Source organism: Eulemur rufifrons, chromosome 15 (genome assembly GCF_041146395.1).
Source record: "Eulemur rufifrons isolate Redbay chromosome 15, OSU_ERuf_1, whole genome shotgun sequence".
In the NCBI taxonomy this organism is placed as follows: Eukaryota; Metazoa; Chordata; class Mammalia; order Primates; family Lemuridae; genus Eulemur; species Eulemur rufifrons.
This window is the reverse complement of record NC_090997.1, coordinates 69,205,747-69,218,426: the sequence shown is the minus strand read 5'-3', so window position 1 is coordinate 69,218,426 and position 12,680 is coordinate 69,205,747. Positions and strand designations below refer to the sequence as shown.

The 12,680-nt window shown below is 48.1% G+C and overlaps 1 protein-coding gene across 2 annotated transcripts; it reads right to left on the bottom strand.

The window, feature by feature from the left end:
- Positions 1-2,588: 2,588 nt before the first annotated feature.
- Positions 2,589-10,422, bottom strand: VGLL2 (vestigial like family member 2). 2 transcript variants are annotated; one of them, XM_069488666.1, is made up of 4 exons: positions 10,134-10,422; positions 7,526-7,835; positions 4,948-5,484; positions 2,589-3,680 (listed from the first exon to the last, which is right to left on the bottom strand). In XM_069488666.1, exons 1-4 carry the CDS (start codon positions 10,212-10,214, stop codon positions 3,640-3,642), a joined length of 969 nt encoding a protein of 322 aa, XP_069344767.1. In that variant the 5' UTR covers positions 10,215-10,422; the 3' UTR covers positions 2,589-3,639. The 2 variants fall into 2 exon arrangements, with proteins under 2 accessions (XP_069344767.1, XP_069344768.1); XM_069488667.1 differs by lacking the exon at positions 4,948-5,484.
- Positions 10,423-12,680: the final 2,258 nt, after the last annotated feature.

Below are 12,680 nucleotides of genomic sequence, written 5' to 3'. Positions count from 1 at the left end.
GAGAGCCATCTCTCCCCTTTTCATCACCTCTCCCCTGGCCTAGGCCAAGTGAAAGGGAAAGCTGCGGACGAAGGGGATACCAGTGTCGCGGGGTATGATTAGAGGAGAAGGCAATCTTTCTCTCAGACCCCTACCCAAGTGTAACACATGTAAAAAGTCATGTTTGCCTTTTCTCACGACATCCCTCATTTCCTTGAATGTCCTTTTATCGACTGCTAGAACCTTCTCTAATCTATGTGGCTTCACTACTATTAGCAAGACAGGCATCGAAGTTCACATTTTGGGTGACTTGGTGGGCCTGAAGAATGTCAGTTAGGGCTAGTAATTCCCCAGAGATCTCTCTGATGCTCTGATTACACAGAACTAAATCATTATAGTTCTAGGTCGTCTTGCATCTCTACTTTAGGAAGATGTAAACTGCAGGGAAATGCTGTGCTTCATGTGTCATCCGTGCCAGGTCTCTGGAGCCTGGACTGGCTCAGCCGTCTGGACGGTCTGTTCAGGATCGCCCCAAAGGCCAGTTCCCGTGAATGAGTCTCCTCACCAGCAACCTGATATTCGGGTCAGATGCAGCTGAGGAGAGAGGTTGCAGTAATCAGAACCTCGTGGCTGGGAAAAGGCTCCCTGTGGGTCTGACCACAGACCTTGTGAGTGTCAGTGCAGGTGGGACACAGGTAAAGAGCCTCTTCCAGTGAGGAAGACTTGGAGAAGATATCTAGCAGAAAACACACTGCTTGTCTTCTTCGACAGCATACTTCGTAGCAAATTCTGAAAAGTGCACTGAGACTGAATGCATTTTATTTATGCTTGTATATACCAGTGATCCATGCCAGTGGAACATGGATTAAAAAAATCCACAGAGAAGTCCAAAGTTAATTTTAGTTATTGCTTCAATGTCCAAACCTCAGGCTAACTCTTACACCACTTGGTTAGGTTGGGTGTGAAGAATTTCAGAGCAGTGAGGACTGTTAAATACTGATGTGAATTAATAAGAGAAGCAATAATACTTCCGTCCTGGAGAAGAATAGAGATCGGCATCTGACTGAATGGTCTAAAGGCAGTGCCATTTGTTGGAGTTAGAACAATGTCCTAAGACAATTCCTTTGAGATCTGGGTTAGTGTAAGTTCTACAAAGCATTAATCTTTGCTTTTCTGTCTTTTTTCCCTTCTTACTCATCTATTGTAGTGGAGAAAATAAGACCAACATTGAACAGCAAAGAGACAAGTAGTTATTGCAGTGGATAGCAGTGCAGCCACTGCACCTGGGCTACTTGGGTTGGCATCCTGGCTCTGCTACTGACGAACTTTGTGACTGAGCAAATTATTTCTCCTCTGTATGTCTCAGTTTTCTCATAGGTAAGAAGGATATTTTAATAATAACTACCACACAGGCCAACTAAAATATATATATAGAAAAAATTAGCCAGGCATGGTGGTGCATGCCTGTAGTCCCAGCTACTCGGGAGGCTGAGGCAGTAGGATCACGTGAGCCCAGGAGTTTGAGGTTGCTGTGAGCTAGGCTGACGCCACGGCACTCACTCTAGCCCGGGCAACAGAGTGAGACTCTGTCTCAAAAAAAAAAAAAAAACAAAACAAAAACCAAAACAAAACAAAACAAATAACTACCACACGGAATTGTTGTGAGGCTTAAATGAGTTAATCTATACATAAAGCCTTCAGATCAGCACCTGGTGCATGATAAATAATTAACATTAGTTATTATTGTTATCATGTCTGGTACAGCATGATCATAGTTATAGTACCTTCCATCTGAGCAAAAACAATATCATTTTTGTAATGATCATACCTACTTCACAGGTACCCAAGTGATAGAAAGGGAATGGGGTAACTCTGCCAAGCTTATGCTCAGAATGAGGTCCCTTAACTGCTTCCAACTCTTGAGACTATTACCCAAGATAAATTATATTTGCTTCTCATGTTATAATGAAAACCAAGATTTATACTAATATTGTTATGCTTCCACAATGTACAAGGGCAATCTGAACATCATACAAAATCTCTCTCCTGGGCATTTCTGTGAATAAACACAACTAACTTTGGTATCAAGAGAATACAAAGAAAAAGACTCAATTTCCCAATAATCTTTTTTTTTTTTTCCTAGTGGAAGGTTTGGTTTCTTAGCCTAGCTTATTAAAATATAAAATAACTAATATTTCAAAAACACTTTTAACCAATGACTCTACTGTCTTAAGAGTTTAGAATTTTAGAAGTAACAATAATTCCCTCCTGTCTGACTGAATGGTCGGTATCACCTCTGTTTCTAACTTGCTGAATGCTAACAAATAAGCCCTTGGCTTCTGTGGCCTACAGTTTTCTCATCTGTGAAACAGAGAGAAGGTACCTTACTTCTCACCTCCAGGGTGGATTTGAGGTGGGAAGAGATTAACAGATTTTACAGCACACACTTTGCAAAAACAACAAAAAGTGTATCTATATATGTGTATAGATACATAAGCACACATGTAATGTAATATAACTGACATTGGATCATACTACCATAAATTATTTTATTTTACTAGAGAAAAACTAAGGTATTTATTTTCTTTTATGAAACAACATAGTGAACCCATAGTAAATAGACATCTTTAATGTTTGTTTCTTCTTCCTCGTCACCTTCAGCTTTGCCCACGCACAGACCTCTTCCCCTGCCCTAACACTAAAGTGACCAAATCACAACCATAGAGACAGAAAAACATTCGAGGTATTGGAGACTCCATGGACATTTCTTCCCCTTGTGATGGTTCTCAGTTCTTTTCCATGGAGATCATTGGGGTCTCTTGTTGCTTTTTTCATCCAGAGGATAGAGGGAGGGACAGAATTTGTGGGAGAGAAGGCAGAGAAGGGTTTCTTCTTTCATCATAAAATGTTCTTTGTAAAAAATATGATATATATACATATATATATAAAATATATCCAGTGCAATTGCAATTGTTCTGCCAAACACTGGGAAGTGCCACCTTGGTTGATGTATTTCTGGAGTTTTAAACAGTTGTCCTACAACAGCTGCATTGCAGTAAGACTTGGGCAGGTGGCTCCAGATAAGCCACTTGCCACTCACATTCAGGCTGAGGCTTCCATGTTCAAGGTCCAGAGGAAAAGTGTGTCTCTGTGTCTGGAGTGGGTGTTGTGGGGAGGGGATGGGCAGGAAGGGAGCTGGAGGCTGAATGGTGAGGAAGAAGGAATCGGCTTCTCTTTACTTCTCTACCACAGTCTTCAATGCAAATACACATACAGTTTTAAAGCTGAGGATATCGATGTCAGTAGTGCTATGCTCACACTACCTAATGAAAGAATTCACATCAGCATAAAAAATATTCACACCAAAAGTCTCTTTTTCTTTCTCCCTTTCCAAGAAAGCTTATGATATCCTGTCACCTGACTAAGTGATCTCACCACAGATATTTCCAGTGATTTGGCCAACATAATTCAGAGTCTTTGGATCCACTCTTTCAGCAGCGGGAAATTTCTGTAGTTGTGGCTTTTGGTTTTCCCCATACACCGAGAAGTTTGAAGTCTCTGCCTTACCCCCATGTCCTCGTCCACGAAGTGAGAGGCACAGGTGCTGAGCCTCCAGGCTGGTCAGAAGGGAAAGGGAAGGGGAAACCCTGGGTCGGCAGATCAGCTCAGGAGGGATGCACCACAGAGGGAATAACGGCGAGCTGCAAACCAAGATCAGAAGCTGTTACAAACCCACTCCATTTGGGCTCTGAGTGCCACAAACTGCACTATGCAGAGACCTACAGGGGAGAAGCTGGGCTGTCTAAAACCAGCACACGTCCTTGCTTTTGTCGTGAGGCTGCACACCTGAAAATAGAAGATGAGAGAAAGAGAGAGAGAGAGAGAAGAAGAAGAAAGAAAGAAAGAGAGAGGGAAAGAGAAGGAGTGGGGGAGGGAAGGCACAAGATATTTAAGGAAAGAGAAAGACAAACACCACTGTTTTATTGTGAAAGTCATGGCCTTCACCAAAAGTTGGGTAAATGAAAGTAAAAGCAAAGCAAACAGAAAAGTCAAATCTTCACCTGAGGGAAGGAGGAGTGGGCAGACTACAAGGCAACGATTGCACTTACTATATAACTATTTTTTCATTTGCCCTAAAAGTAAGAAAAGAAAGCACAAAAGCAAAGCCTTATTTGGACATGCTTTTCAAATTCAACTCTTTAAGCCAGAGATTTAGTATTATCATATTCTTTACGTTTTACATTTTTAAGAGACTTATTTAATTTGGCAATTTAGTTGATATTAGAGTCACATATTTTTCTTTCCTTATAACTGTGACTAGGTGACAAGAGCCACCACCCCTCCAAGCCATAGAGGATTTTAAACTACACTCTCTGCAGGTACTCTAGATCAGCGCTGTCCAACAGAAATACAATGTGAGCCACAGGCATAATTCGAAATTTTATACCAGCCACAGTGAAAAAAAGTAAAACGAAACAAATGAAAATTAATTTTAATAATGCATTTTATTTAACCCAATATATTTGATACGTAATGTGTTGAAAATATTTCAACAAGCAATCAGTATAAAAATATTAATGAGATGCACTGTACGTTCTTTTTTCGCACAGTTTTTGAAATCCAGTGTGTATTACACAAAGACGGCACACTGCAATTTAGTCTAGCCACATACTAAGTGCTCAGTTGCCACATGTGGCTAGTGGCTACAGTATGGAACAGCGCAGAGCTAAGACTTTTCCACAAAATTTTATTTTTTAAAAAAGTCTTCTGTAATAGTTACCAGTCAGCTTAGGGCGGGGTCCTACTCTCTCATCCCACCCACACCGATAGCACAGCGTCATCTATCAGCTGAAACACAACAATGCCATGCAGACCCTCGGACCACAGAAATGGGGACCGGGGCTCAGCTCAGGGTTGGGTACAGGACCAGAGGAGCTCCGGGGAGGTCACACTCCCTCCTCTGCTTACCTGAGTCCACGCTGAGGCCCAAGCCCTGGGCCACGTCCCCCGCGGGGCTGGCGAAGGGCCCCCCGGGCGCGGCCCACGCGGCGCCGGCCGGCTCGTTCTTGGCGGACAGCTCGCAGGGCGGGCTGCCAGGCGCGGGCGCCGGGGCGGGTGCGAGGCGGGCCGGACGCCCGGAGGCTGCGGGCATCAGCAGCGGCCCGTAACGCGGGTCGAAGTGGGGCGCGTAGACCTCGTGCACGGCGGCGGGGCGCGGGTAGGCGGCGGCCTGGGCGCCCAGGGCGCTGCCCAGCGCGTAGGGGTGATGCGGGTGAGCATGGTGCGGATGCGCGTGGTGCGGGTGCGCGTGGTGCCACGGCTCGGTCGTGCCCTGGTGCAGGTGGCTGTGCAGCGCGGCCGGCGAGTAGGGGTCGGCGGCTGCGAAGGGCAGCTCCGAGTGTGCGGCGGCCAGAGGGCTGCCCAGCGGCGCGGGCACCGGCGCCTGGTACGCGCTGTTCCAGAAGGAGGCGGGGAAGCTGCGCTGGCTCATCGGGAAGGAGCCGTCTGCAGGCCGGGAAGGCGGAGGGGAGGAAAGGAAGAGAGGTGCGTGTCACGGCCACGAGACGCGAAACGCGAGCACCGACCCGCACGGCTCTGAGAGCTCAGCTGGCCTGGAGCAGCGCCTTTCTAAGGGGGTTGCAGTCTGTGAAAGCGAGGTCAGGGCACCGCCAAATGGGGGCTTCCGGGAACCCCCAGGGAGGAGGTCCGCTTCCTCTGATTTCCCAGACGCGTCCTTAGTGCGGAAACCCAGGGAGGGTGGCATGGAGAGAAAGATCGGAGAGCCCTCCTCTTCCAGCCCCAAGTTTTGGGGCACAAAGAGCTTCCCCCGACTCCGGACCGAGGTACCGTGGTAGCTTCAGAGCAGACGCGGCCTCCCTTTCCCAGCCACAGCCTCTCCCCTAAGATAACCTCTTCCCACTTTTGGTCGGCAGCCTAGGGATCTACCTAGTTAGCCCCTCTCGCCTTTCAGCCTTTCTTGCTCCAGAACATGTGCCCCTCCGAGGCCTTTGATAGACTGAAAAACCCATCGACCTATATCGAAGTCTTGCCATTATTAGTTTTCTTTCTAGAAACCTTCCTTCAAATTTTTTTTTTCCCCAAGAACTCAAGCAAAAGAGTAAACTAGACATATTAAAAGGGTAGCTGTATTATTTGCACAGAGGGACATGAAAGGACAGGTTTTTCTAATTGAACTTTCTGCATCAACGTGAGGACACAAGGAATAATAATTAATAATAATTGTCAGTATCACTGTTGACCTCTAGCCTCTGGTAGCATTTTAAGAAAACAGCATTTACATCAATTTATTTGTTGCCATTAGTAGGGAAGGAGAGAAAGACAGATATTTAATTCAAGGAAGCTTTATTGAGCACCTCCTCTGTGGAAATCATCTGTACCATATACTAGAGAATTCGAAATGATTTGAAAATGCATTCTAAATGGTTAACAGTCTTCCTGTTAAAAATATTTTGCCAACTGGAGAATAAAAAGAATGTTCTGTATTTAAATCTACTGTTTTTGGATCTTGTCTAGGGCAAAGGTTGTGCAAACTGCCCGACTCTCTTAAGAAAAAAAAGTGTGTGTGTGTGTTGTCATTTTCCCCCCAAAAGGCAAATGAAAACAAATAAAAATTTGTTTTCTTTTTTTACAACAAAGTCCTCATTTCTCAGCTTGGTATACACCAGAAACAGCTTAGGTTAATGGTTCCCGCACCCTTTGTCTTGTTGGTAATAAAGGGAAGTTGAGATTTCAGAATAGAAGGGAGATTTACTTGACTTGTCCAAGAAGTCATTGTCCTAGGCTAAAGTAGTGCTTTGTCAAGAAGGTAGAAAAATAAAGAGATGTGTTGTGGGAAAAATTTTAGAGATGTTTTGGCAGTACCTACATTTTTCTTTCTTTGTTTCTCTATTTGCTTATTGAGATACTTCTGCTTCACGATTTTGGAAGTAATTGGAACCTGGCAAAAGGTATATAGGTCAGCTTTAGGCTTCTCCAGTAGGTTTTGCTTGCAGGGAGGTCTAGGATTTTTTCCTCTGGGCAAATTTTCAGAAACTGGGGAGTTGCTCTATAAGTTGTTGGTGGTGAAGATTCCCTACCTCCTGGTTTAGGAGGGTGTTGAAAACCTCACATTTTCCATAGCCCATTCACATACATTTTAATGTTGAAGTCTTACAGTCTTCTCTGGGGATAGTTAGGAGGGCAAGTGTTATTCTAATTTTAGATTCCAGTAAATAGAGTGACCTTAAAGAGGTTAAGAGACTTGCCCAAGGTCATATTGTTAGGAAGTGGTGGAGCCAACACACAAACCTAGGCCTTCAAGTCCAAGGCTAGTGTATTTTCTGGATTAATACTCTGCCTTTCTTAATAAGAGATCTTATACCCATTCCCTTTTCCACTTCATTTTCCTTAATCTCCCCTAACGCTCCCCCTCACCCCTTCTCTGACACCTGGTATTCTTTCAGCTGCATATCCTTGGGCCCCTGTGGGTGGACCCCAGGCGGAGAGGGCCCTCCTTCAGTCCCTCCCAGCAGGGCCCCATACCTACCTTGCCAGGGCCCAGAGTTCCTGGGTGCTTTGCTACTGGTACAGCTGGGGGAGTAGCTGCTAGGTTGGCTCAGGGCCCTGCTGAAATGTTCATCCACCACGGAGCTGATGTCCCCCTGGAAATAGGTGAAGAGCACGCAGCGGGAGTTGATGTACTCTGCCTCTGGTGGGCACTCCTTCTCTGGGCTGCCTTCTTCCTCTTTGATACTGGCTGGGGTTTGACTGGAAAATGAGGAGCTGCCGCTGCCACTGCTGCTGGGGCTGGCATTGCACTCTTGCGCTTCCTGCATTTTGGAGTAATAGGCTAGCTTCTGCTCAGAGAGAGAAAGAATAGAGAAGTCAGTTTCAAAAGAGTGTTTAGACTGAACTTCCTCTTCCCAATCTCTAAGGTATCCATGGGGAAACTGGCATCTGTGCCTAAGTCTTGTGCTCTCAGCATAAAACCAGCAATAAGTGAGTGACACAGTAAGCAGTCCTCCCAACCTACACCCGAGCAGGAGCAGGCTTCCGTAGAGGAGATTGTTGGCCTCGGTTGCTCATTCTCCTCAGAGTTGCTGCTGGACCACAGGGAAATTTCTCTTAAAATGTCTGGGTGAAGGTCTCAGAAGACACCTAAGCAGCCAGATTATGAGCTGAGTTTGACCTCATAGCTGGGCTCAGGGCAGATATATTTTTAAAAGCAGACTCCAAGGGTAAAGGGCACCCAAATCCAGTTAGGGCCTGACTGTTCCCTGCCTGAGAATCCGGGGCAGAAGCACAAAATGCAGGACTAAACATCCTCATGATGGAACGGAGGAAAAATACCCACAAAAATGCACTCCCTGCAACCAGGAGTGTAAAAGAAGAAATGCCACAAAAAGTTTAAAATAATTCCATTTAGTAATGAATCATATGGAGTCACAATGTGGAATAACATTGTAATTGGGGAAAGATAGATAATTTTAATAAATGCAAGTTGACATTTGTTTGGTCACCCATAAATTGTCCACTTAAAAGTCTCTCCATTTTTAAATATATCTACTTTTAAGTAAGGAAAACTTAGTGGATTGTGAATATTTCCATCCTCACCATCTCCACACACATGGAGGAAATAATAAAAAGGAGCAGAAGGAAGAAATGTTAAGGTCCTGGCTGTGAGGTTGGGTAAATCGTGATGTCTAATAATAATTTTAAAAACCAAGTGCAGCTGCTGAGATTTTCTTAGAATTGAGCAATGGATTGAATCCAGTGTTAAAGCATTTTGCAGGCAGAGGTGTCCTTGAAGGGGGGGCCCAAGTCACATAAAAATGAATGGAGATCTTAATGCAATAGATTGGTCCAGGGTCCAGAAGGCGAAAGGAGAGAAAACAAACCCATTTCTCTCCTCTTTGCAATAGTCCCATCCTGGGAAGGAGCTCCAGTAATTTAGTAATATCACCACTTCCTAAATGCCACATTCCCAACTGGTTTATGAGGGACTCTGGTGATTCCTAAAATTGACATTGAGACTGAACAAACTCCAGGTTGAAAAGTTTAAAAGAGAGAAACAGGAGGGAAGAAAACAAAAAGCAAAACCTACCCATTCCATCATTAATTCATCAAGAAATTTTGGAATAGACATTCTGAATTTGCAGACAAAATTAATGAAAGCATCGATGAGGGCGTCCGGGCATATTTCAATTTCCCCAAAGCAGGATTCCAGGCCCTCACTTTCCAACCTGGTCTGGACCCCTACAACCTCCCCAGGTGTATGATTTCATTCTTTTACTAGACTGCTGTCCTCGGTTTCTGCTATGTCAGCTGAGGAAATGGAAGGAAAAACCCAGCGCAGCCCAAAGAAAAGGGAAACTGGCAGAATTAAACGGAACTTGAAGAGTTTACAGAACCAGGGTTGAATGGTCTTAAAAGTGAGTTTGTTGAAGGTAGGGCTGACTGATTCAGCTACTCAGGGTCAAGAAAGGCGAAGCATTGTCTAGGAAGCTCGCCTCTGTCGGGTCAGTCGCACTGAAATAACACTCCCAGAATGTTGAAAGCAAAGACAACAAAACGAACGCATTCTGCGCAGTGGCCTTTGAAACGAACTCGCTGGTTCTAGGATTAATTGTTCTGATGGCCCGAGAATTGAAATGGAAGAAATTATTCCGGAGATAAGCTTGCAGACGTGAGAACGCTCAGGCCTTTGCATCTCACACAGAAGGAGACTGATCTTTGCTTTTTTGTCACTTTCACCTTTGGGACCAAAATTTGGTTTTCCCCCCGTGAGCTCTGCCCGAAGTTCCCCCACACCTGCCCTAGGCTCGAAGGAATCTGGAATCTGACAGACTCTATGAAGAAAATCCAGCCTGTGCCATTCGCGTCTGATTATTCCAGGGAAGACCCAGGCGCACATTACCAGGATTTAGCTGCCTTCCCGAGAGAGCAAATGGGCGAGCTAAAGGGGTTAGCGAATTGTACAGCCAACTGTGGGGCAGCGCGGCAATCCCCGCATCCGGGCGGCGCCCGCCGCTGGTCGGACGCCCGGGACGCGCCTGGGACGCGCCTGGACGCTGGTGCACAGGCGAGGCTGCGATAAGCTGGGAACCCGCCACCGGCCCCCAACGTCCTGGCCCTGATCCGGAGAAGATACGTACCTGGTGGTAGGGGGTGTAGGCGGCTGCGAAGTAAGGCTGCGGAGGACCATAAACTTGGTACATAACATCCAGACAGCTCATGGCTCTCCGCAGCGGAGACAATTAAGTGTTTTTTCATCAACTCTTTTTCGGCGGAGCTCAGGGGTGCTGCATGGGCGGCGCTTGGGCCCGAGTTCTCGAGTCATCGGCGGCGGAGCGAGGGGAAGCGTGCTCGGCGGCTTGGGATCCCGCTGGCTCGCTCCGTCCCACTCGGGCGATTCTAGCCCAGATCGCGCTCCGGGACGGAAGCGCCCGGGCTCCCGCTAGTGGACATTTAAACCCCACGCCCGGCAGGCGTGCTGACGCCACTCCGGGGCCGCGGAGGGGGACTGGGCGGTGGGGGGGCGGGGACCGGGGGGCCAATGGGGAGCGAAGGACGCTGGTCGGAAGGGCCACCGGTGTGTTTCCTGGGACTCCCCCGCAGCGCGCCAGTGGCTAAGGCTGCGGAGGACCGTGCAGAGCAAGCGGTGGGAGCCCCCGGCTTCGCACAGCGAGTAGGGATCTACCAGGCTAAAATAGGACAGGGAGAGAGGGACTGGGACTCTTAAACAGAGAGAGAAAATAGGGAAGAAGGTCTCCTGGGAGAGCCCTAGTCTCACACTGGACTGTTGAGTGTGCGCGTCTAGTGATAACGAAGTGGGGCAGATTCTCCGCTCATGGTCCTGGCGGCGCTGGGTGGAGAGGGACTGTGCGGTCCCTTGGAATCACCTAGCGGATCCGAGTCGTCGCAGACAGGACGTTGAAGGAGTCGGGGACTCCTCCCGGCGCAGAGGAGCTCCCTCTGCGGGGAAATGATAGTCGCTGAAGCCTCTAACCGCTGTCCCCTGCTGCACCTCCTTTTTGCGCTCCCTCGGACCCGGTCCTCTGGCCGCCTGCCCCACACCCCAGTTCCGCTCCCCTAGGCTGTTCCCTTATGCTTCTCTAAGGTTCGATCCCGCCTCTTTCTCCTTGCCGTCCTCCATCCGAACCCGCTACGTTCGCGTAGATCGCGCCCCGCCTCTAGCTGCTCGGGGTGGGAGCTGCTTTCGAGGAGTCCAGGAGGCCTCACCCAGCCCCGGGACGCCTGGCTCTCCGTACCGGGGTCTCCCCGGCCGGCGTTCTTTAAAGTTTTGGTCATTTTTTAAGACAGGGACTCATTGGCTCTAAACAGTCATCCTAGGAACTGCACGCAGTCAGAGAGGGCTTTTGCTGTCTCTTCACCCGGTGATAACAAAGTCGCGATGCTGTGGTTGATTTTAGAGAGGTGAAAGAGTATGCACCTCAATTGTGAAACGCTCATCGCCTTTCTTTCTTCGGCCCTGAGAGCTCTGCTGGCTACGAGTTCCTTCCTGACGTTCCCTTCATCCTCCCCAAGTCTTCCCCCCAAACCCTGGGAAACGGGGTTTAACAGTGTAGAGTCCTCAGTCCTTCGAATTTAGGAAGGAATTGAGACGAGCCTCTTTCTATTGGCTGGGTCAAGTGGCGGAAGGGGCGTCGCGGGAGCAGTGGCCGGCCAGACTCGAGGGGCTGGGGCAGAGGTTGGGAGCCCTGAGGGCCCAGACCCAAGAAAGGGGCGGCGTGGATTACTGACACAAGCGAACCCTAGTTATTCTCCAGTTTAAATTCAAAAGAAAGTCTCTCGTCAATTCTCAGGCTATAAAATTGCGAATAAACGCACCTTTGAAGACATATTTGTGTTTAAGCAGTGACTATTTTAAGCCAAATTGTTTCAGGGTTAAATTTTTGGTTTTGCCCAATTTATAGTTGGGGAATGGCTCCATGCCTCCAACTGGTTTTATAAATGGTGAGCTGTTTTGAACGACTGGAGAGCTTCCTTAATTAACTACGATGTACTCTATTTTAATGAAAATTAAAAATAAAGACACTCCCCTAGTACAGTTTTACGCAAACCTCTTTTTAGGGTCTGGGCTGCCTAAAGGCTGAGTTCCGCCGGCTTCTTGAGCTTCGAAGGACCCAGGCTCAGGGGTGAAGCTAGACTCCCCGCCCACCTCCACCCCAACGCGTCCCGCCAGGAGTTTCGGAGGAGGCGCACAGCCGCCTATCTACATTTTTTGGGGGGGCAGAAGAGCAAACTGTCATCCAAACAGCCACAATGCACCCTTCTGAATGCCGGGGTGGGGGCGGTTGGGGAGTCCAGGTCCTAGTCCCGCTCGCCCCTGCTGCATATCTTTGCCGCGGGGGCTGTTCCGCCCAGCCCCGCGCGGGCCTAGGCTAGCCCTGGCCGGCCCCCCGGGATCAGGTCTAAGGTCTCGCAGGAGCCCAGGTGTCCACGCTGTCGCAGCGCCCAGAACGCAACGGGGCGGCTTGTCGGTGCGGCTCCGTCGGGTCCCGCTTCCCCCTTTCGCGCAGGTACTGCAGTCCATCCTTGGACACAAAGGTCCTACTTTGGTTTCCCCCTAATCAGGACATCTCCTGGAGGGAGCATCAGTCGCCAAGGCGCACTCCTCCTTCCTGCGAAGCCAAGGATCCGCGGCCTGGAAGGCTAACATTGCGCTGGAAAGCGGCAGG

Bases quoted from the DNA above. Each gene is read 5' to 3' on its own strand.
- VGLL2 (XM_069488666.1), bottom strand. From the start codon at position 10,214: ATGAGCTGTCTGGATGTTATGTACCAAGTTTATGGTCCTCCGCAGCCT. The intron at 5,485-7,525 runs GTAGGTATGGGG...CCCGGCCTGCAG, and splicing joins GAACTCTGGGCCCTGGCAAG to ACGGCTCCTTCCCGATGAGC. The intron at 3,681-4,947 runs GTAAGCAGAGGA...CTTGGTTTGCAG, and splicing joins GGGCCTCAGCGTGGACTCAG to CTCGCCGTTATTCCCTCTGT.